The sequence below is a fragment of the Schistocerca americana genome, chromosome X, assembly GCF_021461395.2.
Source record: "Schistocerca americana isolate TAMUIC-IGC-003095 chromosome X, iqSchAmer2.1, whole genome shotgun sequence".
NCBI classification, from domain to species: Eukaryota; Metazoa; Arthropoda; class Insecta; order Orthoptera; family Acrididae; genus Schistocerca; species Schistocerca americana.
Genome location: NC_060130.1, coordinates 742,743,206 through 742,771,058, shown reverse-complemented (window position 1 = coordinate 742,771,058; position 27,853 = coordinate 742,743,206). Strand labels below are relative to the sequence as shown.

At 42.2% G+C, this 27,853-nt stretch overlaps 1 protein-coding gene across 2 annotated transcripts in view; it reads left to right on the top strand.

Annotated features, from left to right (window-relative positions):
- LOC124555789 (membrane-associated protein Hem-like) overlaps nt 1-27,853 on the top strand; it is a 160,333-nt gene that overhangs the window by 68,532 nt on the left and 63,948 nt on the right. For both annotated transcript variants that reach the window (XM_047129850.1, XM_047129849.1), the window contains one exon: nt 15,253-15,385. In XM_047129850.1, coding sequence (XP_046985806.1) covers nt 15,253-15,385 — 133 coding nt within the window. The remainder of the gene's footprint in view (nt 1-15,252; nt 15,386-27,853) is intronic.

Here is a 27,853-nt window from a genome sequence, read left to right as displayed (position 1 = left end):
GAAGGGGGAAGAAGAAGGGCGAAGGAAAAGGACTGCTGAGGTTTAGGAAAAGGTTTAGAGTTCAGAAAGGTCAAAGGAGACTTAACGGACAGGACGAGAATGAAAGATTGATTGTTGGGGACTGGACTGGGCAAGATTTGAGAGAGTACTGCTAAAACATTGTGCATGAGTTAATAAGATCGAAAAGCAATGTATGTGACAGCGGTGGAAAGGGGATGGCAAAAAACGGACATGTGAGAAAAATGAAGACATAGAAAAATAAAATGGAGTGAAGAAGGGAATAGTTACTGTGAAGAAATGTTGAGACCAAAGAAATTAACATAAATTAAGGCCAGGTGGGTGGCAAGAACCAACATGTTGTTGTCCCAGTTCCCACTTGCGGAGTTCTAAGAAACTGGTGCCTGGGGGAAGAACACAGATTTCACATGTGGTGAAACAGGCACGGATCATGACTGTCATGTTGTAGTGCATGCTCTGCAACAGTATATTGTGTGTTGCTAGTATATAATTTCATGTACTGACACGTTCCATGACCTTGGAGATTTGCTCTTCAATTTGATCTTACTGAACTTGACGTGTAAATAAAAGAAAATAAAACCAGGATATTGTGGAGATTAGTACTGAATGACAAGAGGTGTATTCCTAAGTTGGATTTTGGAGGGATCGGCAGTACCAGGATTGGATGTGATGGCCCTTGAAATCTACTTTTAATCTAGCTGGTGGGTAATTACGGCCAGTGAAGGCTGAAGTGAGAATGGTGGTATATTGCTCTAAAGATTCTGCATCTGAACAAATACATGTTCCTCAAATGCCAAGGCTGTATGGGAGGGTACATTTGACATGGAAAGGATGGCAACTGTCAAAATGTAAGTACTCTTGTTTGTTTGTAGATTTAATGTGAACAGAAATGTGTAGCTGGCTTTTGGTGAGAATCCACTTTCCTTCACACATATTGTCAGCTGGAAGTATCATTTTGCAACCTAATTCCAAAACCTTTCCGGCAATAAACCTGACACTGATCCCTGTCTTGAACACTTCTGACCACGATCCCATCTTGATCCATCACCACTACCTCAAAATCATCCCTTACAAAACTTCCAAGAATCCTCACATCCAGCACTGCTTCACGGCCCTTCCTCAGGTCCCTACAACATGTCCCTAATCTGTCCTCTGCAGAACTCCATGATCTGTGTTCGCTAAAAGCTGATGGATCCATCATTATCCTCCCAACAGACAAAGGATCTACCACTGTGGTACTTAACTGACAAGAGTATGTTTGTGAAGGTCTGCGCCAGCTGTCTGACACATCGACCTACAGCATCTGCCATCAAGAACACATCCCTGTGATACAAACTGACCTGCAGTCCCTCCTTGAAACCTCAGGCTCATCGCCGTTGCTAACATCTCAATCCATAGAACTCCTTACCCCCATCCAAACCATGTACCTTCACCTTTTACCTTCTTCCTAAGATCCGCAAGCCTAATCATACTGGCCATCCTATAGTGGCTGGCTTCAAAGCACTCACCAAATGTTTATCTGTCTTAGTTGATCAACACTTGCAACCCATAGTACAGAGATTTCCCTTCTATATTAAAGATACGAATCATTTTGTGTTGCCTGGTTACCAAGAGCTGTTACAGAACGATTGATTCACGGATCCAGTTATATGGCTCCTTCTGTGTATAGCGATTTTACGACTATGACGAGTGAGGCCTGAAGATGGCATCAATCTAATGCCGAAACTGGTAGCACATAGAAGTTTATAAAATAAAATAAATTTCTACAATACATACGGCTGTTGGTAAATTATTGCATCAAGAATTTCCTAGATTGTCTGAAATCTGTGCCCGTCCCACTCCTACCACCATTGATGCCACCTCCCTGTATACCAACATACCCCATGTACATGATCTATTTAGTGCTGAACGTTTCCTCTGTCAGTGCCCACTTCATTCCAGACCTATGACATCCTTCCTGCTAACCATAATCAACTTTATGCATACCAACTACTACTTCACCTTTGAGGGGCAGCATACAAGCAGATCAGGGGTATGGCCATAGAACCATGGTGGCTCCTTCCTATGCCAGCCTTTTCATGGGTTGCTTGGAGGGGGCTTTCTTGGGATCCATAAGCCTTCAACTTCTGGTTTGGTTTAGATACATTGTGACATCTTTGCCATATGGACTCATGGTGAGGCTGACCCGTTAAAATTCCTGGAATCTCTCGATACGTTCTCCCAATTAAATTTCACATGGTCCTATTCTGAATCCTATGCTGCTTTCCCTGATGCCGAACTTATCCTCACTCAATGCCAGCTACGCACTTCTGTTCACATTAAACCTACCAACAAACCACAGTATCATTGAACCTACTAACAAACAACAGTACTTACATTTTGACAGTTGCCATCCTTTCCATGTCAAACATTCCCTTCCATACAGCCTTGTCATTCGAGGCAAATGCATTTGTTCAGATCCTGACTCCATACAGCAATTCACCACCATTCTCACCTCAGCCTTCACTGGATGTAGTCACCCCACCAGCCTAGTTCAAAAGCAGATTTCCTGGGCCATCACATCCAATGTTGGTACTGATGATCCCTCCAAAAAATGGCTTAGGAGTACACCACTTGTCACTCGGTATTATCCTGGTCTTGAATGTTTTAATCTGCTACTTTGACAAGGCCATGACTTTCTAAAATCATGCCCTGAAATGAGATCCATGTAGTCAGAGATTTTGCCCACCACATGTAGAATAGCTTTTTGTCACCCTCCTGATCTCCACAGTAGCCTTGTCAGACCCTGTGCTCCTTCTGCACCCTTCTCTGTACCCAATGACTCCTACCACTGTGTCCATCACTGCTGCAAGACTTGCCCTATGCACACTCCTACCACCACATATACCAGCCCTGTAACTGGCAAAACATATACTATCAAAGGGAGAGCCACCTGTTAAATGACACGTCATAATATACCAACTGCTATGTTATCAGTTATGATGAATGGGCATAGGCAGAGGGTGTATACTGGTAACACACAATATCCTGTTGCAGAACATGCTCTACAACATGACAGTCATGACCATGGTGCCTGTTTCACCACACGTGCCATCTGGATTCCTCTGCCAGACACCAGTTTCTCAGAACTCCATAGTTTGGAACTAACACTACAACATGCCCTTGGTTCTTGCCACCCACATGGCCTTAGTTTAAATTAATTTCTTTGGTCTCAGTATTTTTTCACGGTAACTATTCCTCTATCATTCTGCTTTAGTTTTCTACATCTTTCATTTTCTGACCTGTCTGTTTTTCACCGTCCTCCTCTCCCCTCTGTCACATAAAATGCAAGTAGCTTTTTGCTCTTATTAACTCATGCACAATGTTTTAGCAGTAATATCTGTCTAGCATATTAGTCTATCTTCCATCTTTAAGTTCTCAAATATTCAAATCTTGCCCGTTCAGTCCCCAACAATTTATCTTTCCTTCTCATCCCATCCAGTAAGTCTCCCCTGACCCAGTGTTCTCCTAAATCTCACCAGTCTTTTTCGTTCACCCGTCTCCCTTCCCCTTCAACCCTTCCACCAGAAAAAGGAGCAACTGGCTCCAAAAGCTTGCATATGTAATACCTTTTATACATTTGTTCTCCTGCCGCTCCTTGGTGAGTAGATTTTTTTTTATCTTCTGTCTATTTCTGATGGAGAACTTCTTCCAGTAGCTAATTAATATCTAGCAGTCTTTTTTCGATGTGTGTGTCACCCTTCAGCACCTTCTGAATATAGTGAGTAGCAATCTGTCCTCTTTGTGTTGTTGTTATTTAACTCCAGTTCTCAAAAAAATATTGGGTTGACTAATTTTAGCTTATAGGTTCAAATTCTGGCAGATAGTGGAATTTGAAAATGTCATGTACACTTGTAAAAATGAATTTGCTTTGTGTGTCGCAGGGAATGAATTTGTGTTGTGTGAATTTACTGTAAATGACTGAAAGTGTTTCAGATACCGAAAAAATGCTGAATGGGGTAAAAAAAAAAGAAAGGTAAACCTGTTCCATGAGCCCACCAGCAGTAGCACAACACTATATGCTTTCTAATGGAGCACTGGCCCAGACAGTGTTCCTTTTCCCTCTAATGATGTGCTTACCACAGTATATGTATAAATATATTTAGGAACTTGGTAGGCTGTTAGTGCAATTGCTGCCGGACAAGATGGCAGTTAGTAAATGTTGGTTGGTGAACTTTTCTGGATTTTTTGTGAATATTCTGATCTCGTTCATTACTATAAATTGTATGAGCTGTGTGCTGTTTCTCACCAGTTTGTTACATTGACCAATCTGTATGTAAAGCTCATCCTCTGCCGGGAATGTGTTCTTAGGTTGTTCTGTATCACTGACGTAGACCAGTGTATAGTCACATATTCATAAACTTATTTTCAACTGTTATCAACTGCTGTAGTGGCTCCACCATATCTCAAATTTGGTTGCTTCTGTGGAAGACTAACATGTTGCCACTTGGCAGAGAATCCCACCTACAGCTTATATGGCTTGGAATGATGACAATTGAGGGATTTGTGATTCTTCTTCTTCTTCTTCTTCTTCATTGTCTCATTCGATTTTATACCACGTTTTATGATTTTCTGAATGATTGTTTTATTGTATACATTCTGCTTCAAGGTGTAGTGTAGCTTTTGTAGCTCACCAAAGTGTCATAATCCATAATCTGGTGCATGGTGCTCTCTTTTAGCTAGCTTGTGTGCCATGTCACAAATTGTTCTGGCTCAAATGCTGGTAGGACATGGCTGCGTGCTACTGGGTTACCTGATAACCTCCTCATCCAGGGAACATAGTACTCTTCTTTTTTTTTCAATTTTTGCTGTAAAAAATAAATTAGGCTGGCAGTAGTTAGATGCTGCTCAAAAATATATATTACTTCTGTGTGTGGTGAAATGGAAAATATATCAATTCCATAATAGAACTAGTTTTTGCAAGAGTGATAAGCCATACTGTTCATAAAAATTTACCTTTCCGCTTGAAGTAAGTTAGCATCTGCCAGTTTTGCATGAGATATTAGCAGTCTCTTGCCAAATGTTTACTGTTGTTTCCTGGTACATTGGCTTATGCGTATTTCATATTGGAACCTACTGTTAGTCTGAGAACACAGAGGAAGCTGCTGGTCTTTGTGCCGACTCCATGTATGACCAAATGCAGTTATGTGTGCTCGAAGGTGAACACAGTAAACAATGGTTTGCCCACTAGTCAGGATGCAGAAGTGCCAGTGTCAGTAGAACATCATGTGCACTCTGGCTGCCCTGCAAGCTTTCTCACATGACATTGAAGAAACTGTTCTTAAAAAATAGATACACTCCTGGAAATTGAAATAAGAACACCGTGAATTCATTGTCCCAGGAAGGGGAAACTTTATTGACACATTCCTGGGGTCAGATACATCACATGATCACACTGACAGAACCACAGGCACATAGACACAGGCAACAGAGCATGCACAATGTCGGCACTAGTACAGTGTATATCCACCTTTCGCAGCAATGCAGGCTGCTATTCTCCCATGGAGACGATCGTAGAGATGCTGGATGTAGTCCTGTGGAACGGCTGGCCATGCCATTTCCACCTGGCGCCTCAGTTGGACCAGCGTTCGTGCTGGACGTGCAGACCGCGTGAGACGACGCTTCATCCAGTCCCAAACATGCTCAATGGGGGACAGATCCGGAGATCTTGCTGGCCAGGGTAGTTGACTTACACCTTCTAGAGAACGTTGGGTGGCACGGGATACATGCGGACGTGCATTGTCCTGTTGGAACAGCAAGTTCCCATGCCGGTCTAGGAATGGTAGAACGATGGGTTCGATGACGGTTTGGATGTACCGTGCACTATTCAGTGTCCCCTCGACGATCACCAGTGGAGTACGGCCAGTGTAGGAGATCGCTCCCCACACCATGATGCCGGGTGTTGGCCCTGTGTGCCTCGGTCGTATGCAGTCCTGATTGTGGCGCTCACCTGCACGGCGCCAAACACGCATACGACCATCATTGGCACCAAGGCAGAAGCGACTCTCATCGCTGAAGACGACACGTCTCCATTCGTCCCTCCATTCACGCCTGTCGCGACACCACTGGAGGCGGGCTGCACGATGTTGGGGCGTGAGCGGAAGACGGCCTAACGGTGTGCGGGACCGTAGCCCAGCTTCATGGAGACGGTTGCGAATGGTCCTCGCCGATACCCCAGGAGCAACAGTGTCCCTAATTTGCTGGGAAGTGACGGTGCGGTCCCCTACGGCACTGCGTAGGATCCTACGGTCTTGGCGTGCATCCGTGCGTCGCTGCGGTCCGGTCCCAGGTCAACGGGCACGTGCACCTTCCGCCGACCACTGGCGACAACATCGATGTACTGTGGAGACCTCACGCCCCACGTGTTGAGCAATTCGGCGGTACGTCCACCCGGCCTCCCGCATGCCCACTATACGCCCTCGCTCAAAGTCCGTCAACTGCACATACGGTTCACGTCCACGCTGTCGCGGCATGCTACCAGTGTTAAAGACTGCGATGGAGCTCCGTATGCCACTGCAAACTGGCTGACACTGACGGCGGCGGTGCACAAATGCTGCGCAGCTAGCGCCATTCGACGGCCAACACCGCGGTTCCTGGTATGTCCGCTGTGCCGTGCGTGTGACCATTGCTTGTACAGCCCTCTCGCAGTGTCCGGAGCAAGTATGGTGGGTCTGACACACCGGTGTCAATGTGTTCTTTTTTCCATTTCCAGGAGTGTATATTCTTTCCCATGCGGTAGTCTCATTTGTCATATTCACAGTGAACAGCATTTAGTTTATGGACATAGCTATTGCGATATTTCGTAATTAAATGTCACACTACATGAAATTCAGATAGATTGCAGTGAAAAATAGGAGTCATTATGACTTAACTTTCAGTACATGTTAAGTCATACGTTGCTGCGTATGAAATGTAATTAAGATATTGAATTTTTCTTTAAACATGAGCGGACATCTATATATACTTCCAGTCTCGAGAAAGTGGATTGTATGTGGTGCACTAACTCCTGTTCTTCCATGCAAATGATGCAGCCAGAGTGAAATTGTCGTAACATCACTTGTACCTTAAACGGTTTGAGATGTTGAAACACAGCAGAGTTTACACAGCTTCACCTCACTAACAGATACATTCATGAAAAAATCTTGAAATAGTGTATTATTAAATAAGGAAATGAGGACTGATCAGCTCAATAGCTTATGAAAAAGCTTATTCTAGATATGAAAATAAAGATGTAATTTCTTCACTTATGCTGTTTCAAACCCACACTAATTCTCATTTCATTAGCTATCAATGACCCTCAAAAAAATTATGTTATTTAATTGAAAAAAAATCTATAGTTACTCGTATATCACAGTAGACAAGAAATTTCTAGCTATGCATGTTAACCATATGGGAAAATAGTCCCCTACTATAATTTACCGAAAACTCATTTTGATATCTCGAAACATTTATGGGACATAATGGATGTTATGAATATTTCACTCTGGCTGTATTATTTGTGTACAAGAAAAGAAGTGAGTGTGCTACATACAATCTATACTGGTGGCCAAAATTGAAGCAACAAACCACTATTTCCCTGTCCTGTGTCTAATTCATGATCTAATCATACAAATTGTCAACAGTTGTTCATATGATTATGTTCTGCATGGAAGATGGCATTCCAGTCAATGGACAACCATGCCAACGATGACGTCAGGGCACCTATCAAACGGGATAGTGTTTGCCAGGTAGTCTCACATCCACAATCACTGTTCAGACAGTTGCAGGCAGTACGATATGACACAGAGAAGATGCCTACCAGACTCTCTGCTGCGAAGGGCCAGAGATAGAAAGGAAGCCGGACAGTCGCAAAATGATGTGGTCCAATGGCTTAGTGTGAATCATTCTGTTGTTTCTTGGATGTGGCTACAGTGTGTGGAGACCAAAACTGTATACTGAAGATCAGGGCAGGGCCAACCACATGTGACTTCAAAAGAGAGGACCATTATTTGGCTGCGAGAGCATGACAGTACCACCTTAGTTCTGCATGACAACTGGCATGTGAGCTCGCCAGCATCCACTGGACGTGTTATATCAGGGCAAATGGTGTGCAGAAGGCTTCAGCAGAGTGGCCTTTATTGTTGGACACCTGCTGTGTGTCTACCTCTGATGCGTCTTCACAGAAGGGAATTTGTAGAGTGGAGTTTTCAACAAGCTACCTGGGTGATTGAACAGTGCGCCAATGTTGTTTTCACAGATGAGTCCCAATTTAGTCTGGAGAGTGATTCTCAATGGATTCGCATATGGAGGGAACATGGAACATGATTTTGGGACCCAAATATTGTGGAAAGAGACTGATATTTAGGAGGATCCTTGTTGTGTGGGCAGGGATTATGTTGACCACTTGATGAACACCTCTTCATGAAATTGTACGGGTAAATCAGCAAAGTCTAACTGCTACCAGGTATCATGATGAGATCTTGGGACCTCATTTGCAGTTGTTGAGAGGTGCTGTTGGCCCAGACTTTGTATTGATGTCGTAGAGCATGGATTGTTGATGTTTTCTTGGAAACGGAAGATATTGCACAGGTGATGTGGCCTGCTCGCTCCCTCATGCAGTGTAGCGCGTCAACCACCTGCTGTGCCGAAGTGAGCAAAGAATGTTTCATTCATACAAGTTAGGCAGGCATTATCTGTCTGCTGTGGTCAATGCTGCCTCCTGGCTGGGACTGTGTGCTGTCCCATGAAGTAACACAAGGATATTCTTTGCATTGCTTAAAGCCCCCACACGCTGACCTGGACTATGCGAGTAACATGCTTTCTTTATTTGCACAGTCTTGAATTTGTGAATGAAATGGGTTGGTCCTTTATAAATGTGGTGAAGAAGCATATCAGTCTGAATGAGGAATTACCTAAATTCATACTAGTTGCTGTGTAATATTTTTGTTGAATCCCGTTTGTCACATTTAATTTGTGTGAAAAATGAAAACTCTGTATAAAACTTCAAATTGAACCCAGATATTTACCATTCATGCATGATCCATCTACATGCCTCATAATTCAGTGTAGAGTTTCAGCCTGCCTTTTTACAGAGGGTCTATGTGCACGTCTTTCAGAAGTAGGATCCATGGGGAAAGGGAATAGCAAGGAATGAGATAGCAATGGCCTGGACTTCACTCAGGGATATCTTTTCCTGGGGAAAAGAGGGGGGGGGGGGATGTGTTCATTGGTGAAGTACCAGAGTATTGCAGGAGGGAGTCTTGGTGATATTTGTATAAGTAGGAGAAGGATACTAGTAGTTTGAATCTGCAAGTCATTTTGTAAGACATGGTTGGCTGTCAAAGGGAAAGTTATGGTTCCAAATATCATTCCTGCACCCAGTTTTTATCCTTCACAGAGGATGACTTCATGCATACTCTATCACAGAGAAAGTTTCATTTGGAAAGCTAGTCATATTTTGGTTATATTGTAACGATGGGTATTGATAACTAATGAAAATTCTGAAAAGCAGCCAACAAACTATACTGGCTATCACTTCAGGATTTAATCCAGAAGATTTGCCCTTCTGAAATTGCTTGTTGGACCATAAGAAATTTCATTTTCTGTTTGTGCATTGCTATTTTTATCTGTTTTCTATTTTTCTTCTTATCTTTGACCTATCAGATCACCAGAAGTTCTGTCATATGCCAATGGTATGGGTTTGTGGGAACTGTGTCAGTGTACACTGCAGAGTGCAAGAGCCCATGGAATTAGTGTTATTGGTCTTTTACTGAAGTTAACATTAGCAGTTTGTTCTACCATATATTTACATGTTTATATTTTTCAAGTTACCCCATGTGTAAAGTAATGCTAACATTTTATAGGCATTGTACATGATACCCATGTTGGGCATGATATTCTTCTATCATTTCTGCCAGCAGTGGATGACATTGTTTCACCTATGTCTTTCCTTGAGTCTTAACTCACACCTAGTATTTTTGTGTTCATTTTCTGTGTGTCTCCTCCCTTTCTTCAGTCCAGTTCTTGCTAACTTTCAACTGACTTTTCTTGAAAACACTGGTGTATTCCCAGCTGCTTCATGGAAACGTCACATTCCTTGATGTTTTAGTTTGCTTTTAATACACACATCAAAAAAGTTTTGCATCATCCCTGTTCCCAGAACTCCTGACGATAGATGTTGACTGTGGATATTGTATCACAGACACAGTCCCTTCGACTGTTCATAGATGTCACTGAACCCACTCAAAGATGTAAACAATCATGTATGAACAACGCCTATTAGACAGAGGGGGTCCAACAGCTGATCAGTTAGAGTCATTCCAACAGGAAGGAGGTACATGGCCCGTGTTGTCTGTAGTTCAGCCATGCCTAGACAGTCAATACCGCGGTTTGATCATGTCTGCATTGTTACTTTGTGCCAGGAAGGGCTTTCAACAAGGGAAGTGCCCAGGCGTCTCGAAGTCAACCAAGGCGATGTTGTTTGGACGTGGAGGAAATACGGAGAAACAGGAACTGTCGATGATGTGCCTTGCTCAGGCCACACAAGGGCTGCTACTGCAGTGGATGACCACTACCTATGGATTATGGTTCAGAGGAACCCTGACAGCAACATAAAAATGTTGAATAATGCTTTTCGTGCAGCCACAGGATGACGTGTTATGACTCAAACTGTGCATAATAGGCACCATGATGCACAACTTCACTCCCGATGTCCATGGTGAGGTTCATCTGTGCAACCACATCATGCAGCATGGTACAGATGGGCCCAACAACATGCCGAATGCACCGCTCAGGATTGGCATCACATTCTCTTCACCGATGAGTGTCGCATATGCCTTCAACCAGACAACTGTCAGAGACGTGTTTGGAGGCAACCCAGTCAGGTTGAACGCCCTAGACACACTGTCCAGCGAATGCGGCAAGATGGAGGTTCCCTGCTGTTTTGGGGTGGCATAATGTGGGGCCGACATACGCTGCTGGTGGTCATGGAAGGCGCCGTAATGGCTGTACAATATGTGAATGCCATCCTCCGACTGATAGTGCAACCATGTTGGTAGCATATTGGTAAGGCATTCGTCTCCATGGATGACAGTTCGTGCCCCCATCATGCACATCTTACGAATGACTTGCTTCAGGATAATGACATCGCTTGACTAGAGTAGCCAGCATGTTCTCCAGACATGGACCCTATCGTACATGCCTGTGATAGATCCAGAATGAGATTTTCACTCTGCAGCGGAGTGTGCGCTGATATGAAACTTCCTGGCAGATTAAAACTGTGTGCCGGGCCAAGACTCGAACTCGGGACCTTTGCCTTTCGCGGGCAAGTGGTCTACCATCTGAGCTACCCAAGCACAAGTCACGCCCCGTCCTCACAGCTTTACTTTTGCCAGTACCTCATCTCCTTCCTTCCAAACTTTACAGAAGAAGAGGATATTAAAGGAAACAGGCTTCTCTTGCAGATTTCAGACCAGAGCTATCCTAAAAAGAGGGTAATAAACAAGCAGACTTCACTTACAGATTGCAGGCCAGAGATACCCTAAACAGTGAATCCTTCTTCTTCATTTTCAATAGGGTTTGTCCCACCTGGTGGCAGGGTCCACTGAGTGGATTCCCTGTCTCCATTTTGCTAGGTCATGAATCATGTCTGTATGAAGATTTACAGCCTTCAGGTTATTTTACAGTGTTTCAGCCCATTGTTGTCTAGGCTGACCCTTGGGTCTCTTCCCTGCGACTTCCACTGTGTATGCAGTCTTTCCAATGGTGTCATCTTTTGCAAGCAGCAAAATATAACAGCTTTCTCACATTTTCTTCTGGATTGGTGTGACCCTGAAATGTTCACTAATAGTGTCATTTGAGATATGATCCAGTCCAGTGATGCTACCTGGTCATCTTGGCATCTTAGTCTCCATGACCCCCAATCGTTGTTCATCCCATTTTGTAGCTGGCCAACGCTTGGTGCTGTAGAGAGCAACAGGATGGATGACAGTCCAGTAATAAACAGTGAAGTCTGGCACAATAAAACCATCACCGTTACAAAATTGGGTGAGCATTGGGAACCTAATATGTAATGTTACACTCATAACCCATTAAATCATTTAAAGTACAGTATGTGTAAGATTGAAGCTGTCCATAGAAACATTTCATAAAAGAATTACTAGCTTTCGCAATTAATTGTGTGGAAATTAAAGTGGAAAAATTGATTTGTTTCCAAATCCAGTCCAAGAATTTTTCAGACTAACATTTGAGAATTCTTCGAAGAATAAGTTTCATTGAAATTTTGTGTAGTTTAATGGTTTGCGACTGTGGCACATATATTTAACACTCTTAGTACAGTGGGCTACCACAGCAGTTGTTGAAACATATTTTATTTGTCATTTAGCTGTGGTGGAATATGATGCCTGTCTAATTGGAGCATCACTAGTGGTATCTCGCCACACAGTGTCATTTTCTGTAATAAAAAAAAGCATTTCAATGTATAGTATGCAACTTTGTAGATAGTTTTGTGTTAGTGCTTTTGGGGTACTCACACCAAGCTTTGTGATTTGCTGCAAATTCAACAGATGACATTGCACTCTACATCCTGCGATTTCTGTCGATTCTGTTTTTATGCTTTGCGATTTGTTCTAGACTGCAGTAAATATTGCAAATAAATACTCTTTAACTCTCCCACTGCCAGTCTGAAGCCTGGAATGATTAAAAAAATGAGAAATGATTAATACATCAGAAGTATTTAGCAGCCAGTGCATGGCAAGAGACATGGCAAAGCAGTGCACTAAGTACAGATGCCAAGTCTTGCAAATGGCATTAAAAGGCTCAACAAATTGTGGTAGAGAGAATAACCAGTTTATTTCATTTATTGCCATCGCTGTGAGATCATGTTTGGTTCACTTTATGTAAGCATACACTTCTGTGATTTGTTTCTTCAGCTGTAAGATTTCTCAAGTCAAGGCCATGATTATGACATATGTTCATTTTTCTGTCTTAGTATTTACTTTTTTCCTTCCTTTGTGCCTCAGTTTTGCAATTAGATCTGGGTGAATGACAACCAACCATATGTGGTTTTCTCATTTGCCCCAATTTTGCGTGTTTTTTTTTTTTTCATTGCTTAAAATCCACACTGCTCAAAAATAATTAAAAGTTCTGACTCATACAGAACACAACTAATAAAATTTCTCATACTGATCATATGTGATATATGTTGTTATTTAGCATCACTGTATGGTACCAAAAGTGTTGAGAATATGGGGACAGGTCATAGTGTGAGCTCCAGTTAGAGTGGTAAACTATAAATAAGTATGAAATCAGAGCAAGTTGCCCTACAACTTCCATACTTCCATAGTAGGCACAAATAAACCATGAGGCAAATGGAACTAAAAAGAGTGGATACAGATTGCATGTGATGTCAACATACACTCCTGGAAATTGAAATAAGAACACCGTGAATTCATTGTCCCAGGAAGGGGAAACTTTATTGACACATTCCTGGGGTCAGATACATCACATGATCACACTGACAGAACCACAGGCACATAGACACAGGCAACAGAGCATGCACAATGTTGGCACTAGTGCAGTGTATATCCACCTTTCGCAGCAATGCAGGCTGCTATTCTCCCATGGAGACGATCGTAGAGATGCTGGATGTAGTCCTGTGGAACGGCTTGCCATGCCATTTCCACCTGGTGCCTCAGTTGGACCAGCGTTCGTGCTGGACGTGCAGACCGCGTGAGACGACGCTTCATCCAGTCCCAAACATGCTCAATGGGGGACAGATCCGGAGATCTTGCTGGCCAGGGTAGTTGACTTACACCTTCTAGAGCACGTTGGGTGGCACAGGATACATGCGGACGTGCATTGTCCTGTTGGAACAGCAAGTTCCCTTGCCGGTCTTGGAATGGTAGAACGATGGGTTCGATGACGGTTTGGATGTACCGTGCACTATTCAGTGTCCCCTCGACGATCACCAGTGGTGTACGGCCAGTGTAGGAGATCGCTCCCCACACCATGATGCCGGGTGTTGGCCCTGTGTGCCTCGGTCGTATGCAGTCCTGATTGTGGCGCTCACCTGCACGGCGCCAAACACGCATACGACCATCATTGGCACCAAGGCAGAAGCGACTCTCATCGCTGAAGACGACACGTCTCCATTCGTCCCTCCATTCACGCCTGTCGCGACACCACTGGAGGCGGGCTGCAAGCTGTTGGGGCGTGAGCGGAAGACGGCCTAACGGTGTGCGGGACCGTAGCCCAGCTTCATGGAGACGGTTGCGAATGGTCCTCGCCGATACCCCAGGAGGAACAGTGTCCCTAATTTGCTGGGAAGTGGCGGTGCGGTCCCCCACGGCACTGCGTAGGATCCTACGGTCTTGGCGTGCATCCGTGCGTCGCTGCAGTCCGGTCCCAGGTCGACGGGCACGTGCACCTTCCGCCGACCACTGGCGACAACATCGATGTACTGTGGAGACCTCACGCCCCACGTGTTGAGCAATTCGGCGGTACGTCCACCCGGCCTCCCGCATGCCCACTATACGCCCTCGCTCAAAGTCCGTCAACTGCACATACGGTTCACGTCCACGCTGTCGCAGCATGCTACCAGTGTTAAAGACTGCGATGGAGCTCCGTATGCCACGGCAAACTGTCTGACACTGACGGCGGCGGTGCACAAATGCTGCGCAGCTAGCGCCATTCGACGGCCAACACCGCGGTTCCTGGTGTGTCCGCTGTGCCGTGCGTGGTATCATTGCTTGTACAGCCCTCTCGCAGTATCCGGAGCAAGTATGGTGGGTCTGACACACCGGTGTCAATGTGTTCTTTTTTCCATTTCCAGGAGTGTATTTTCAGACCCAAAATTTTGATGAGAACTTGGTCCACAGCCATTATGTAATTATTACTTATTCTACTTATGGCTGTTGAAAACATTCCAGTTCCAATTTCAACATTTTGTCTTTTTCAAGCATATTGAAAGTAAACATTGACACCTTATAAAATATGATGGCATTAAAATAAATAATGTTAAAACAGAGTGTAAGTAATTCCTACATGAAATGTTAAAGCCCTTTCAACAGGGCAAGTCTCAGATCTCTGCTATTGTGCCAGCTTAATATGCAGTGGTGATATTAATAAATAGTCCCATAAATAGTCATAGTAAATTGTATTGTTCTTTATGTTTCATGTGTGTGCTTTAAAGTTACTAAATATTATTTCTTGTTTCAGTTTCTACAGCAAAATCTTTGAAGATCAATTTCATATGTGTTTGGAGTTCCCCGCACAAAATCGATACATTGTGGCCTTTCCTCTTATTTGTGGACACTTCCAAAGCTGCACACATGAACTATGCCCAGAGGAGGTTAGAAAACTTATCACAATATTTTCACTGTTAGTAGAATTTTTTGTTTGTGGGGCATGAGGCTACAGTTTTGATACCAGCACATCTGCATTATATTTTTAGAGGTAGTGTTGTTTTAGTTGGAACTCTTGTCTGCCTAATTTTGTACAGTCTTTTAGTGTGATATCAACCCATTGCAGAAAAAGATCAGTGAATTCATGGAGGATTGATTGTGAGCATGACAGTCCAGGGGAAGACAAGGAGGGATTTACTCACAAAAACAGCAAAAATGATCTATAGAATGATGGTTTAGGCAGATAAATGGAACTTTTCAAATGAAATACAGAACAGTTTCTAATATTGCTGGGAATTTTGGAGAAAAGAAGAGAAAAATAAGAAATGCAGTGGCCACCCACACAACAACAAGATTTAGAAGAAAACAGCAATAGAAGAAGTTATAATGAGTGGAAAAAATTTCTTGCATGCACATCACATGTTGCCCGTGTGTTTGTTGTAGCAGCTACTGCTGCTGAGACAGTTGTGATCTTAACCAGTATGTGATAATTTTATCACAAAATATACACCATCCATCCAAAAAGTGCTGAGACTTATTTTATTCCTGGCATATAAGCTACGTCAGCTTAAACTAATATCTGAACTAACAAATGTGTTTTTGACCAGTCAGTTGTGAGGAAGCAGTATTAAGTAGTGGACATGTGGCTGTAGTGTGTCAACATGTCACAAATAGCTGTCTAATAGCATCTCTAAATCAAGTGTTCAATACATTCTCCAGAATTTCTTAAGAAGAGAAAATTGTGTGCAAAGTTGGTTCTGCACATCTTGACTCTCAAACAAAAGCAACACATGAATGCCTGCCATGACATGATTGAAATTCAAACTGCAGACAATTCTTTTCTGGAAAAAATCATTATAGGTGATGAGATGTAGTATTATCAGTACAAATGTAAATACCACAAAATGACAAAAGTGCAGAAATTCATGTGATGGTCAACACTCTGATGACATCACTGACATTCCTGCCAATGTGCTGCACAGGTTGAACAGCACCCCAGAGAAGGACTTCTCTAAGAGTTTCACATGGTTATAGGAACATTCTGTACACTGTACTCAAGTGGGAGGAGAGTATGTAGAATACCTAAAGCATCAAAACAACCATTTTAACTTTGAGAATTGTTTAGTTATCCAATCTTGAAATTTTTTAGTTGACAGAGAATGAAACTGCAGTTTCTTCCAGTAATTTCCACTGCTTCATTCTGAATAAGCCAATGGCCTTTCTGCAGTGGTAACTCCAGTTCCCATCAGGATCACCATCGTTAAGCACAGTCAGACTGGGCTAGCACTTGGGTGGGTGACCATCTGGTCTGCCGAGCGCTGTTGGCAAGTGGGGTGCACTCAGCCCTTGTGAGGCAATCTGAGGAGCTACTTGATTGAGAAGTGGCGGTTCTGGTCTCATAAACTGATGTATGGCCGGGAGAGCAGTGTGCTGACCACAAGACCCTCCATATCCGCATACCATGACGCCTTTGGGCTGAGGATGACATGGCAACTGGTTGGTACCATTGGTCCTTCATGGCCTGTTCAGGCAAAGTTTAGTTTAGTTTAATTGTTATTATTTTTTTTTAATTTCTGAAAAAATTAACTTCCACAGAAACTGTGTGTGACATGGAAACAGGCAAAAAAGAATGTATGCTGTTTAGTGCAGGTAACATGAAATTAAAATTAATGTACTTGTGTTTTCATCGTTAAAGGATTTGGCCCAGATCCATAGTGGTGTGCACATAAGGAGGTGCATCAGGGACAATACATAATGGGAAGGTCAGCGTTCCATGCGACACTTCAGCCAGTAGTGTCATTCTTCTGCACCTGTATGTTATGTGTGCTTCAAGGTGTGCATAGAATGTTTAGCATAATTTTCATGTTATTGTGGATATGGTGACAGTCCTTAGCTGCTGTAGTGTTCAGTATTGGTGGCATAAGGCAAATACGACAAGTATTATGTTAAGTAGTGACAGCAATAGTTTTTCGAGCATATAAATTTTTCTAAGGAGATCCAAAAGCAGAAACAATCACCTGATGCAGCTCTTGCCCCCAGTTATCAGAGTAGGCTATGGCTGGAGTGTGTGGCACGGTACAGAGACAGAGAGCACACAGGCACTGTCACAGAGTATTCTCAGTCTGTCTGCACAGAATGTATCATACGTAACAGCTACCTGAAATTTAGATATGGTACTATTTACATTCAGAATTGCAATTATGACAAGATGGTTACAGGTTTTGATTTTTTCTCACTGTCGTAAAATATTCCTGAGTGTGATATATTTCAGTGTAATGCAGGAAACAATATGACTGAAGGATTAAAAAGATGCAGTAGACATATTTTAGTGATCTGAAAATGATAATGTGCAGCATATATTGTAAATTAGATGAGAGGATAGACCAACTGGGGAAGTGTTCATCATTACGTCTTTATATGTGACAAACAGTTTAGATGGGTCATTGATGACTTAACCCATTGTGTATGTGCAAAGCAGGAAAACACAAAATTGTACAAAAACACATTGTAGTATATGTAAAAATACTAGTGTAAAATGTAAATGTGTCAGCAGTTAACATAACAGTCATTACATAATAGGAAACAAAATATCAAATAGCTTAACAGGAAATATCTCCTATGGCTCCAGGTATTACATCATAATAGAATATTCAAGCTTTTGGGCTCAGTGACGTGTGAGTGGAAAAATAAACAATTTTCATTTTTGTAGTTGTGAAGTACTGACAGAAACTATTACCATATACAACCAAGTCGCAAGACAAATAATAATGGCTGTGCGGTTAAAGGCGCTTCAGTCTGGAACCGCGTGACCGCTACGGTCGCAGGTTCGAATCCTGCCTCGGGCATGGATGTGTGTGATGTCCTTAGGTTAGTTAGGTTTAATTAGTTCTAAGTTCTAGGCGACTGATGACCTCAGCAGTTGAGTCGCATAGTGCTCAGAGCCATTTTTGAACAAATAATAATATCAGTTCTACTTAAAATAGGAAATGATCTTGATAATCCAGAGGCCATTCTTATTATTATTTCTTTCATTGATGCAAATTTACTGGTTGACTCATGAAGCTTGATAATTATATTGATGTAACCATCAAAGCCAAATGCCACTGAGAGCCTTTTTGGGAGAGTGACATTGTTGCACATTTGAATAGGTTAACTATGTACTTGGCAATAGTGATAATCCCATGATAGCACCATAACTGTGAGATAGTCAGATAGCACAAGCAGCTAGTATCTTAGGATTAAAAAAAAAAAGCTGTGTAGAAAATGTACAAGATTGGTGAGGCAAGTAAATGACAAATATTGTGAAGAGAGTCTAGCACTGTATTCAGTAAAATCAAGTCAAGTGTTTTGACTAAGGTTGTAAAACAGAGTATAACTGATGAGCAGGTTACAAACTGAGCAGAGTAAGCAGGTGCAGTGAGTTGTGAAGAACACTGTTAGCGGTGGCAAGGTTGCTGGTCACATTGCCATCTGGTGATGCCCTACCATCACAGATGTGATGGTGCAAGGAGGTCATCTGAGATCCGTAGTTAACTTGCTAAACCATTCAATGAGTTTTGTTCAAGCAAAAGATCTCTTGTAAAAGAGTTGTCAGCAGTGACTGTTCATACTTGTGTACTGTTAAGTGGCCCTGTCTGCTTGGGCACTAAGCTTCTTGCACCAATGAATGGAATGGCAGCCTTCATATTAGTGAACTCATGAAATGCATGGTTGACTACTTGCCTTCCCAACAATCCTTAAGGGGTATGAGTTTATCTACCTTTATACATTATCAAGCATTCCCTCATATGTGCTTTGGGAGTATTTTCCTATTCAAACCAGCGCCATCTATTAATTTTTATTCTGGAAATTATGATTTTTGTGGAAAGGATAAACAGATTTTAAATTAATTCACTGACTGTGAATTGCTTGACATCAGCTGTGTTAGGTATACATCTACTACCCAATAGTGACCTATGAAAATTTCTTCCAGTCTGGGACTGGAACCCAGATTTCCCACTCATTGCGAGCGATTGCCTTAACCACTTCAGTCATCCATGAATGCTCCCCGAACCAACCCAAACTTTCATATGTCACCCTGTTTAAATCCTTATCGTAGTCCACTAAATTGGTTACTTACTGCTCATAACATTACTTGGATTCCTGCAACATGGGGGATGAGACAACAAGGAATTGAGACCAATGTTGTTACTATCATATGCCCACTTAGGCATGTAATACCTGAATGCACATTTCAAAGAAAAAAAAAATATTGTTGATCCATGGCTGTAAGAAATATTTTTAAAATTAAATTTGCTGACTTTTAATTCCTTGACATCAGCTGTATTAGGTATAGATCTACTATGCGGTAGTGACATATGAAAATTTGTGACATAAGAATGTAGATATTGTGACATATGGAAGTTCGGATTGGTCCAGGGAGCATGCACGGATCTCAAAGTGGTTAAGGCGACTGCTTGTGATAACCAGGAAATCTGGGTTTGAATCCCAGCCAGGCACATAATTTCATATGATACTATTGGGTAGTAGATCTGTATCTAATACAGCTGATGTCAAATAATTCAGAGTCAGCTATTTAATTTTGAAAATATTTCATAAGCTGTAGATTGTTTTAGACATGCATGTTAGTGTGACATGCATATTGTTATTGAAAATGATGTAATGATCTATTTCACTAATGAAAAAGCCACAACTGAAAAAGTGATTATTTTGAATATCCTTTGCTAATTTCAAAAGAAGGAGAAATTGCAGTTAAGCTCCAGAGGACTATCAGTAATGAATGGGTAAGAGTACAATGAATCTGGGATTAGCATTTATAATGGGCTACTTCTGTGATCCGTTGTTGAGAGATGAGGTAGCATTGCTTAGGTCATTCAGGATGACGTAACCACTATCCTGCCCAGGAATTACGGGTTCGATTAGCAGGATAGGTAGTGTGGAATCCATTGAAGATGAGGGTTGTTATAACAAGGAGATGAGGGTTGTTATAACAAGGAGATGAATTACAGTAAAACTTAACTGATACATTTGGAATGTGCTCCCTCGTCTCCAGTTGGCACAACCTCATGTCAACTCACAGAGTCTTCGTACCTGGTTCTGTTGAGGTGGCCATGCCCGAAGCCATTGTACACTGTGAAGTGCCCTGTAGTAGCAACCAGCTAATTCAATCACAACATTCTTACAGGCAGACAAGTCTGCAGTTAGGCCAAGTAATGGTGACGTAGTGGAGGTCCGCCACATTCATGAGTTTCCATGGATGGGCTGGTGGCATCAAACCTGGCACGTTAAAGAGCCTGATTGGCAGCTCTCTGATGGAGGCTATCTGACCTTTGAGCTCTGTTACTAAACTCCATCTGTCAGACAGAACAGACAAAACTCAGTTACATTAATATAGTAATCAAGTGAATCAGCTCTATGACATATGTTTCGGTGAATGTGCACAAATGTCATTTGAATCCCTATGGGAATCATGTATTTGTGTATAGGAGATGTAATGGATGAGGGATGCTACAATGCAGTGTGTGATAAGTTGAGAATTTGGGTCGGATAGAAAATGTCTCCAGGTGGCCGAAATGATTGAGGCAACCATTCTGGAGTAACGGAGCATCTGGTTTTGAGTCCCTGTCCAGCCCAAATTTTCAGCTTTAATCATTGCAGTGTCCTGTGCAGCATGGAGCAGTGATTTCATACCTACCTCGTTTCCCTTTCTTCCCCCTTCCTCTATTTTAGAAAATGAACTACAGGCTGCATCATCACAGATGTTGTCAGCTCTGTCGGACAACACTTGGTTATATTAATAATCAATTACATTTAGTATTTCATGATCACTATAATGTTAGTTATACATAATCACACTCAGTCATTGCTGTAATACTTGCTACATCTCAGTTTTACAGCGTACATTTTCTCTGTAGAAAACATGGAAAATCAACAGCTAAAAAGAAATTCCACTTCCAACTGCACTCCAGTGCTTGGTGAGTTTATTAGTGCCACAACATTGTGATGAAGCTGTATAGAGTTTGTGTTTACTTAGCCACGAGCTATTGTCAGTCAGTGAGTGCTTGTCACTCAGTGAGTGTGTGACATGTGCTACTGTGTGTCGAAACTGCCAGGTGCAAAGTGAATGATAGGTAGCAAGTGCTGCACGTGCACTTCTGCCATGCAGTCGCAGTGCTTTAGTAAGGATCCCATACCACACAGCAATACTCTTATCAGAGGATGGACAGGTGTAGTGTAGGCAGTCTGTTTAGTGGACTTGTTGCATCTTCTAAGTATTCTGCCAATAAAACTCTGACTACTTGTCACGACTAATATGTAGCCACTTAATGGAACCACAGAAGACTTTATTAATACATTTGGTGCAGGTGGTGCTTCATAGCTCATTAACATTTGAAGAAAACAATTTTTTGTGTAACACTGCTGCTGATGAAACGTTGCTGCTGGTTTTTATTGAAATAATCATCAGGCAACCTGTGCAATAATAAACAGAATACACAAGATAACTTTGCTGATATGACTATTGATGCAATGAATTGTGATGAACATGCTCACAAAAATGTGTTAACATAAATCTAACACTTTCACATACAACTGTTATACAACAACGTATATGACGCCACTCTTACTTTGGTGGCAAAGACAAAAATGAAATCATAAAAATAATTTTGTCCCACTAAAAATAAAATGTACAGCATGTCTCAAACCTTTTGTGCCAGATTGAAACAGGTGATAGTGAGTCCACACCCGATTATTTTGAGGTAGGGAACTAATGGTCAGAAATGCACATTTATTGTGTTATGGACATACACAGCATACTCAGCATAACAACAACATAATTCATCAAAGCGAAGACCGCTAGTCGCAATGCATGTAGTTTAGTGGTGCGTGATGCAGTTCTGCCACACTCTCGCAAGGATCCCGAGTGTTTTATTGTACACTGGAACAGGTTGTGGGTGATAAACAGCGTATGCTCCTGACCACCAAACAGTTGTACTGTACTCAACTTAGCTCATAGCATGTGTGTCATGTGATGACTGCATGTGCTGCACCGGTGCATTAACCTGTGCCTCATGCACACCACTATCCCTGGTGTCAGTTGTGCATTGCGTCAGACAGCTTGTGATGTGCCCGTGGTGAGGTGTGTTACTGTGTGCAGTGCATAATCTGTAGAACACTACTCATCACAAGAGGTGGCAGGCATGCATTTACTTTATGGTACAGCAGGAGGTAGTGCCCATAAAACAGCATGAATGTACAGAGAACGCTTTTCTGTTAGGCATAATTTGTATTGGAAGAAGTTTATCTCTATGGGTACCCATTTACAAGAGATGGAGTCATTCACACTACTGAGAGCTGGCCAAAGTTCCCACAAAAGACAAGTCCAAACACCAGACTTTGAGGAGATGATGTTGGATTGTGTGTCCAATGGCCCAGCAATAAGCACCCTTCAACTTGCGCATGAAACACACAGTTCAATGGATACAGTGTGGAGCATACAGGTGGAACAGGTGTTACACACCTATCATAAAGAACATGTACAGGCATTGGGACCATGAGATTTTGAACCCCTCATTCACTTCTGTCAATGGATTAACCACCACAATACTGTAGTTCCAAACTTTGTACAGTTTGTATTATGAGGCCTCATTCACCTATGATGGTGTTTTTAATAGCCTTGTCTGTAGTGAATAATGGAACTGACAGTTTACATACATATATACAAAATAGTCAAATACAACACATTTGCACAGTGTTAACTGTTACCTGGTGATAGGACATGTGTTAACACATCCGAAAATAACTTCCATGTATTAGAGGAAGCTGTAGAAGGTAATAACAGTAGATGAAGACAGAGGGTGGAGTAGATACAAAAACTAATTGAAGACATTGGGTGCAAGAAGTACTGTGAAATGTCAGTGTTGGCACAGGAGAGGAATTTGTGGTGGGCTGCATCAAACCAGTCAGAAGACTGATGACTCAAAAAAACCTGTTATGAAAGATGAAATGAATGTATACAGCTGAGTAATCTTAGTACTCTGTCTGTTTCTATGTTACCTGCATTTATGTGATGTGCAGTCTGCATACTGATGAACTAGATATTTAATTTCTGTTTACTGCTCGTAGATTTATGCAATGATGATTTGGTATAATATGCAGAGAACATGTAGCTGTCAATAATTAAGCAGAGAATCCAGTAGATGTTTACAGTTGTCTTCACAGATACGTGCTGCTTAACCGTATGTGATCTATGAACTCTTACTGATAGTTATATATATATAAAACTATGGCTTGTATTTCATATGTAGTACCATATTAAGGGTATTGTGACATTACAAGAATAAATAAACATCGACATTAATCTTAGTGAACTGCAACGACATGTACTTTTGTTCTTCATATGCAGAATTTGAGATGCACTATAACATTAAAGGACTACAGTGAACTTATGTATTAACATTAATGAAGTGTAAGTAAGTACATTTTTATCAGCATGGTGTTAATGGCCTAGTAACCCTTGAATTACAATTAACATTGTAGAAATGTGCTGATGAACCATTGTACTTTTTATATGATCAGAAACCCTCACTTAACCCTTTCACTGCTGTGTGCATGCACACATGAACTGCTATGCTGTTCCCCAGGTGTTGTGGAAATGTCTACATGCGCTGCTTGGGTTTTCCTACAGTGCTCTATGGAAGTCTGAATGTGTCCCGAGCTGTCGAACTCTCACTGCTGCGGATGAGTTACCTCCACATCTCAGTGAATAAACACGTTTTGAGTATTTATCATACAATTTATGTGCCTCATTGTGTGAAAAAATTTCATTTTGATATCTTGAATCATTTATGAGATATGATGATTATATGACCATGATTTGCGATGCGCCAGGATGTGAATGGGTGCATTGCGCATGATCCTCCTCCAGGTGTAAAATCTAATAACTACACAATGAAATGAGATATCCTTCTGCTCTCAGTTTTAATAAAATTTTGATATCTTATTTACATTTCATTCACTGCACTGTATGAACTAAAACCACCCATACACAAGGTTTACACAGTATGTTTTTACCTCTGCAAAATGTTTAAAATATCGTGCAATGTTATACTTAATTTGATGCAGCTCTGTAAGTATGATGGATAATGAAAAGAAATTCAGTTCTTTATCAATTGAATATATCAGACTGCAGGTTGTCCATAAATCAAATTTTTTCACCTGATAATTTTTGAAAAATTATTGGCCAGAATGCCTTTTGGGAGGACAGGCACTGGCATGAGGCGAGCAGTATAACCATAACAATAGCCGACTCAGCACAGAATGCAAAGAGCACAAATGTAACAGCACAAAGATTAATAGCAATTATAGATTCAGCTACAGGTAATCTGATCTTAGTCAATAATTACATGAGAGGAAAGGCATATATTAGGTGCAAACAAAGTTATTAGAATATAAATAGTAACTTCTTTTACTTGTATAATACTTCAAAAGAAAATCTGCAGAGCTATTGAAGCTGCAGTATATGTCTGCCTAAACTGCTCTGTTCTGCATTTCTTTAGGGAATCTCTTGGTCTCTATCATCCTATTATATTTTGGTTGACAATTTATTCATAAGAAAATGGTTATGTTCACAGTTTACTTTTACATGGACATAGAGACACAAAAATGGAATGTATCACATCACCCACCTGCTTAATTTTAAACATCTAGCTGCACACAGTGCAGGACTAAAACAAACTGACTGCCATTTTACAAAATAATGTCTACAATTTGTGAACTTTTGTAAGAGACTGAGAACTTAAAATGAGAGAGCTTCTTCAGCTACACTGTACGTTGTTGCAGGGAGAGCGTAATGAGCAACTGAAGGACTTCACATCAGTGTGTGATGGCATGAAACTGTCTGGTTTTTACTGCCTCCAAGTAGTCATCCATACTGGGGAATCTACCTACAGTCATGGAGTCAGTGGTTAGGGCCATGTGCATTGACAGTACGCTACAACATTTTGCAGTCACGTGACTGAAACAGAATGGAGTTAGTTATACATTGGAGTCGTCATGGATTACTCAGTGACTGTCACTGAGTTCACACAATAATTGCATACTGTTATTTAACACAAGCTGCCCATCAGCACTTTTACGGAATTGTACAAAATTTAGGAAAGTTTTAGCAGAATATAACTATTTTGCCCCTAAAGGAGACTGCTCACCAAAAAGCAGAAGCATTGAGTCATTGACAGATATGCACAAAAAACAAAGAAATCTTGCTAGCTTTCAGAATAAATCCTTTTCTCTAGCTACAGGACACACACACACACGCGCACACACACGTGCCTGTGCACCTACACGGTCCATGCTGCCCACATTGCAGTTTGGCAGATGGTGTATGGTGGGGTGGAGGTTGTATCAGATAGGGTGGCTGGAGGCGGAGAGATGCAGGAGGCAGAAAGAGCAGTTGCAGGTGGGCAGCTAGTGGGGTTGGGGAGACAGCAAATTTTCTGGCTAGGAATGCAGGAGGGAGAGATGATAGGTGCATGTACTATGCATGTGATGCACGAGTTTCAGAGCCAGTGGGGAGTGGAACATGATGAAGGTGACATGGAGACGTGAATTGGGAGGGGCTGATAGAACAGAGGAAGGGAAAACTGTTGAGTGGAGGGTGTGGGAATAGTGGGTTAATAGAGATTGAGACCAGGAGGGATACACGTGCAAAAGATGGGTTGCAAGGATGACTCGGATCTGCATAGTTCAGAAAAGATGGTAGTGGAGGGAAAGATACACATGGCCCAGGCTGTGAAGCAGCCCTTGAAATCTAGCATATTGTGCTCAACTGCATGTTGTGACACCAGGAGTTCAACTTTGTTTTCAGCCACAATTTGTCAGTGGCCATTCAGTCTGGTGGACAACTGGTTTGTTGTCATACTAACCTGAAAAGCTGTGCAGTGATTGCAGCATAGTTGATGTACGACATGGTGGTTTTCCCAGGTGGCCCTGCCTCTGATGGGATAGGATAAGCCTGTGACAGTACTGGTGTAGGAGGAGGTGCTAGGCTAGTGGATTGTTCAGGTTTTGCACCTGGGTCTTCCATAGGGACGTGATCCCTATGGTAAGGGATTGGGATTGGGAGTGGGGGTGGCATAAGGATGGACTAGGATGTTGTGTAGGTTGGGTGAATGACAAAACGCCACTTTAGGAGGGGTGGAAAGGGTCTTGTGCAGTGTGTCCCTCATTTCAGGCAATGATGATAGATAATGGTGGCCAGACTTTTTGCAAAGTGTTTTTTGGTGTGGAAGAAATGACAGGTGTCGAAATGCAGGTTTTATTGGTGGTTAGTGGGTTAAATTTGGACAGACGTGAATAGAGCCATCAGAGAGATGGATTTCAGCATCAAGGAAGATGGCATATTGGGCTTAAAAGTACCAGGTGAATCAGATGGGAGAGATGGTGTCGAGATTATAAAACAATGAGGACAGTGTGTGTTGGCCCTGAATCCAGATCATGAAGATGTCATCAATGAATCTGAACGATATAAGGGGTTTGGGGTTTTGGAAGGACAGGAATGTTTCCTCTAAATGGCCCATAAAAAATCAGCATTGGAGAGTGCCATGTGTGTGTCCATGGCTGTGCCACGAATTTGTTTATGTACCATTCTCTCAAAGGAGAGGTAGTTGTGTGTCAAGATATAATTGGTAACATGTATGTGGAATAACTTAGTGGGTTTTGGATTTGAAGTATGCTGGGAGAGGTAGCATTCGATAATGGCAAGGCCATGGGCATGATGGATGTTAGTGTATAGGAAGGTGGGGTCAGCAGTGATGAGTAGGTATCCAGCAGGTAAAGGGTTGGGAATGGTGGAGAGTAGGTGAGGGAAGTGGTTAGTATCTTTGTTGTGAGAGCCTAGGATACAGGCGTTCCATGGGTGGTGTTGCTCAACCAGAGTGAAAATTCTTTCAGTAGGAGTGCAATAACCCTCTACAATGTTGCATCCGGGATTGTTGGGTTCTTGGATTTTGGGAAGTGTGTAAAGGGTGAGTTTTGGGAGGTGGCATTGGGGTGAAGAGGGAGGTGGACTTGGGGAGAGGTACTGGGCTGGGCCTAAGGATTTCAGTAGGGATTGGGGGCTATATTGGACTTCTGGGGTGGGATCACTAAAATCAAAGATACTAACAAGTGCCTTCACCAACTCTCCACATTCCCACCCCTTTTCCTCCTGGATCCCTACTCCTCACTGTTGATGCCACCTCCCTATGCACCAACATCCATCATGCCCATGACCTTGCTGCCATAAGACACTGTTTCTCCCATCGTCCTTCAGATTCCACATACACCTTACCATGTATATCCCAACACATAACTACTTCTCCTTCCAGAGGAAGGTATACAAACAAATCTGTGGCAAGGCAATGGGCACCCTCCTACAC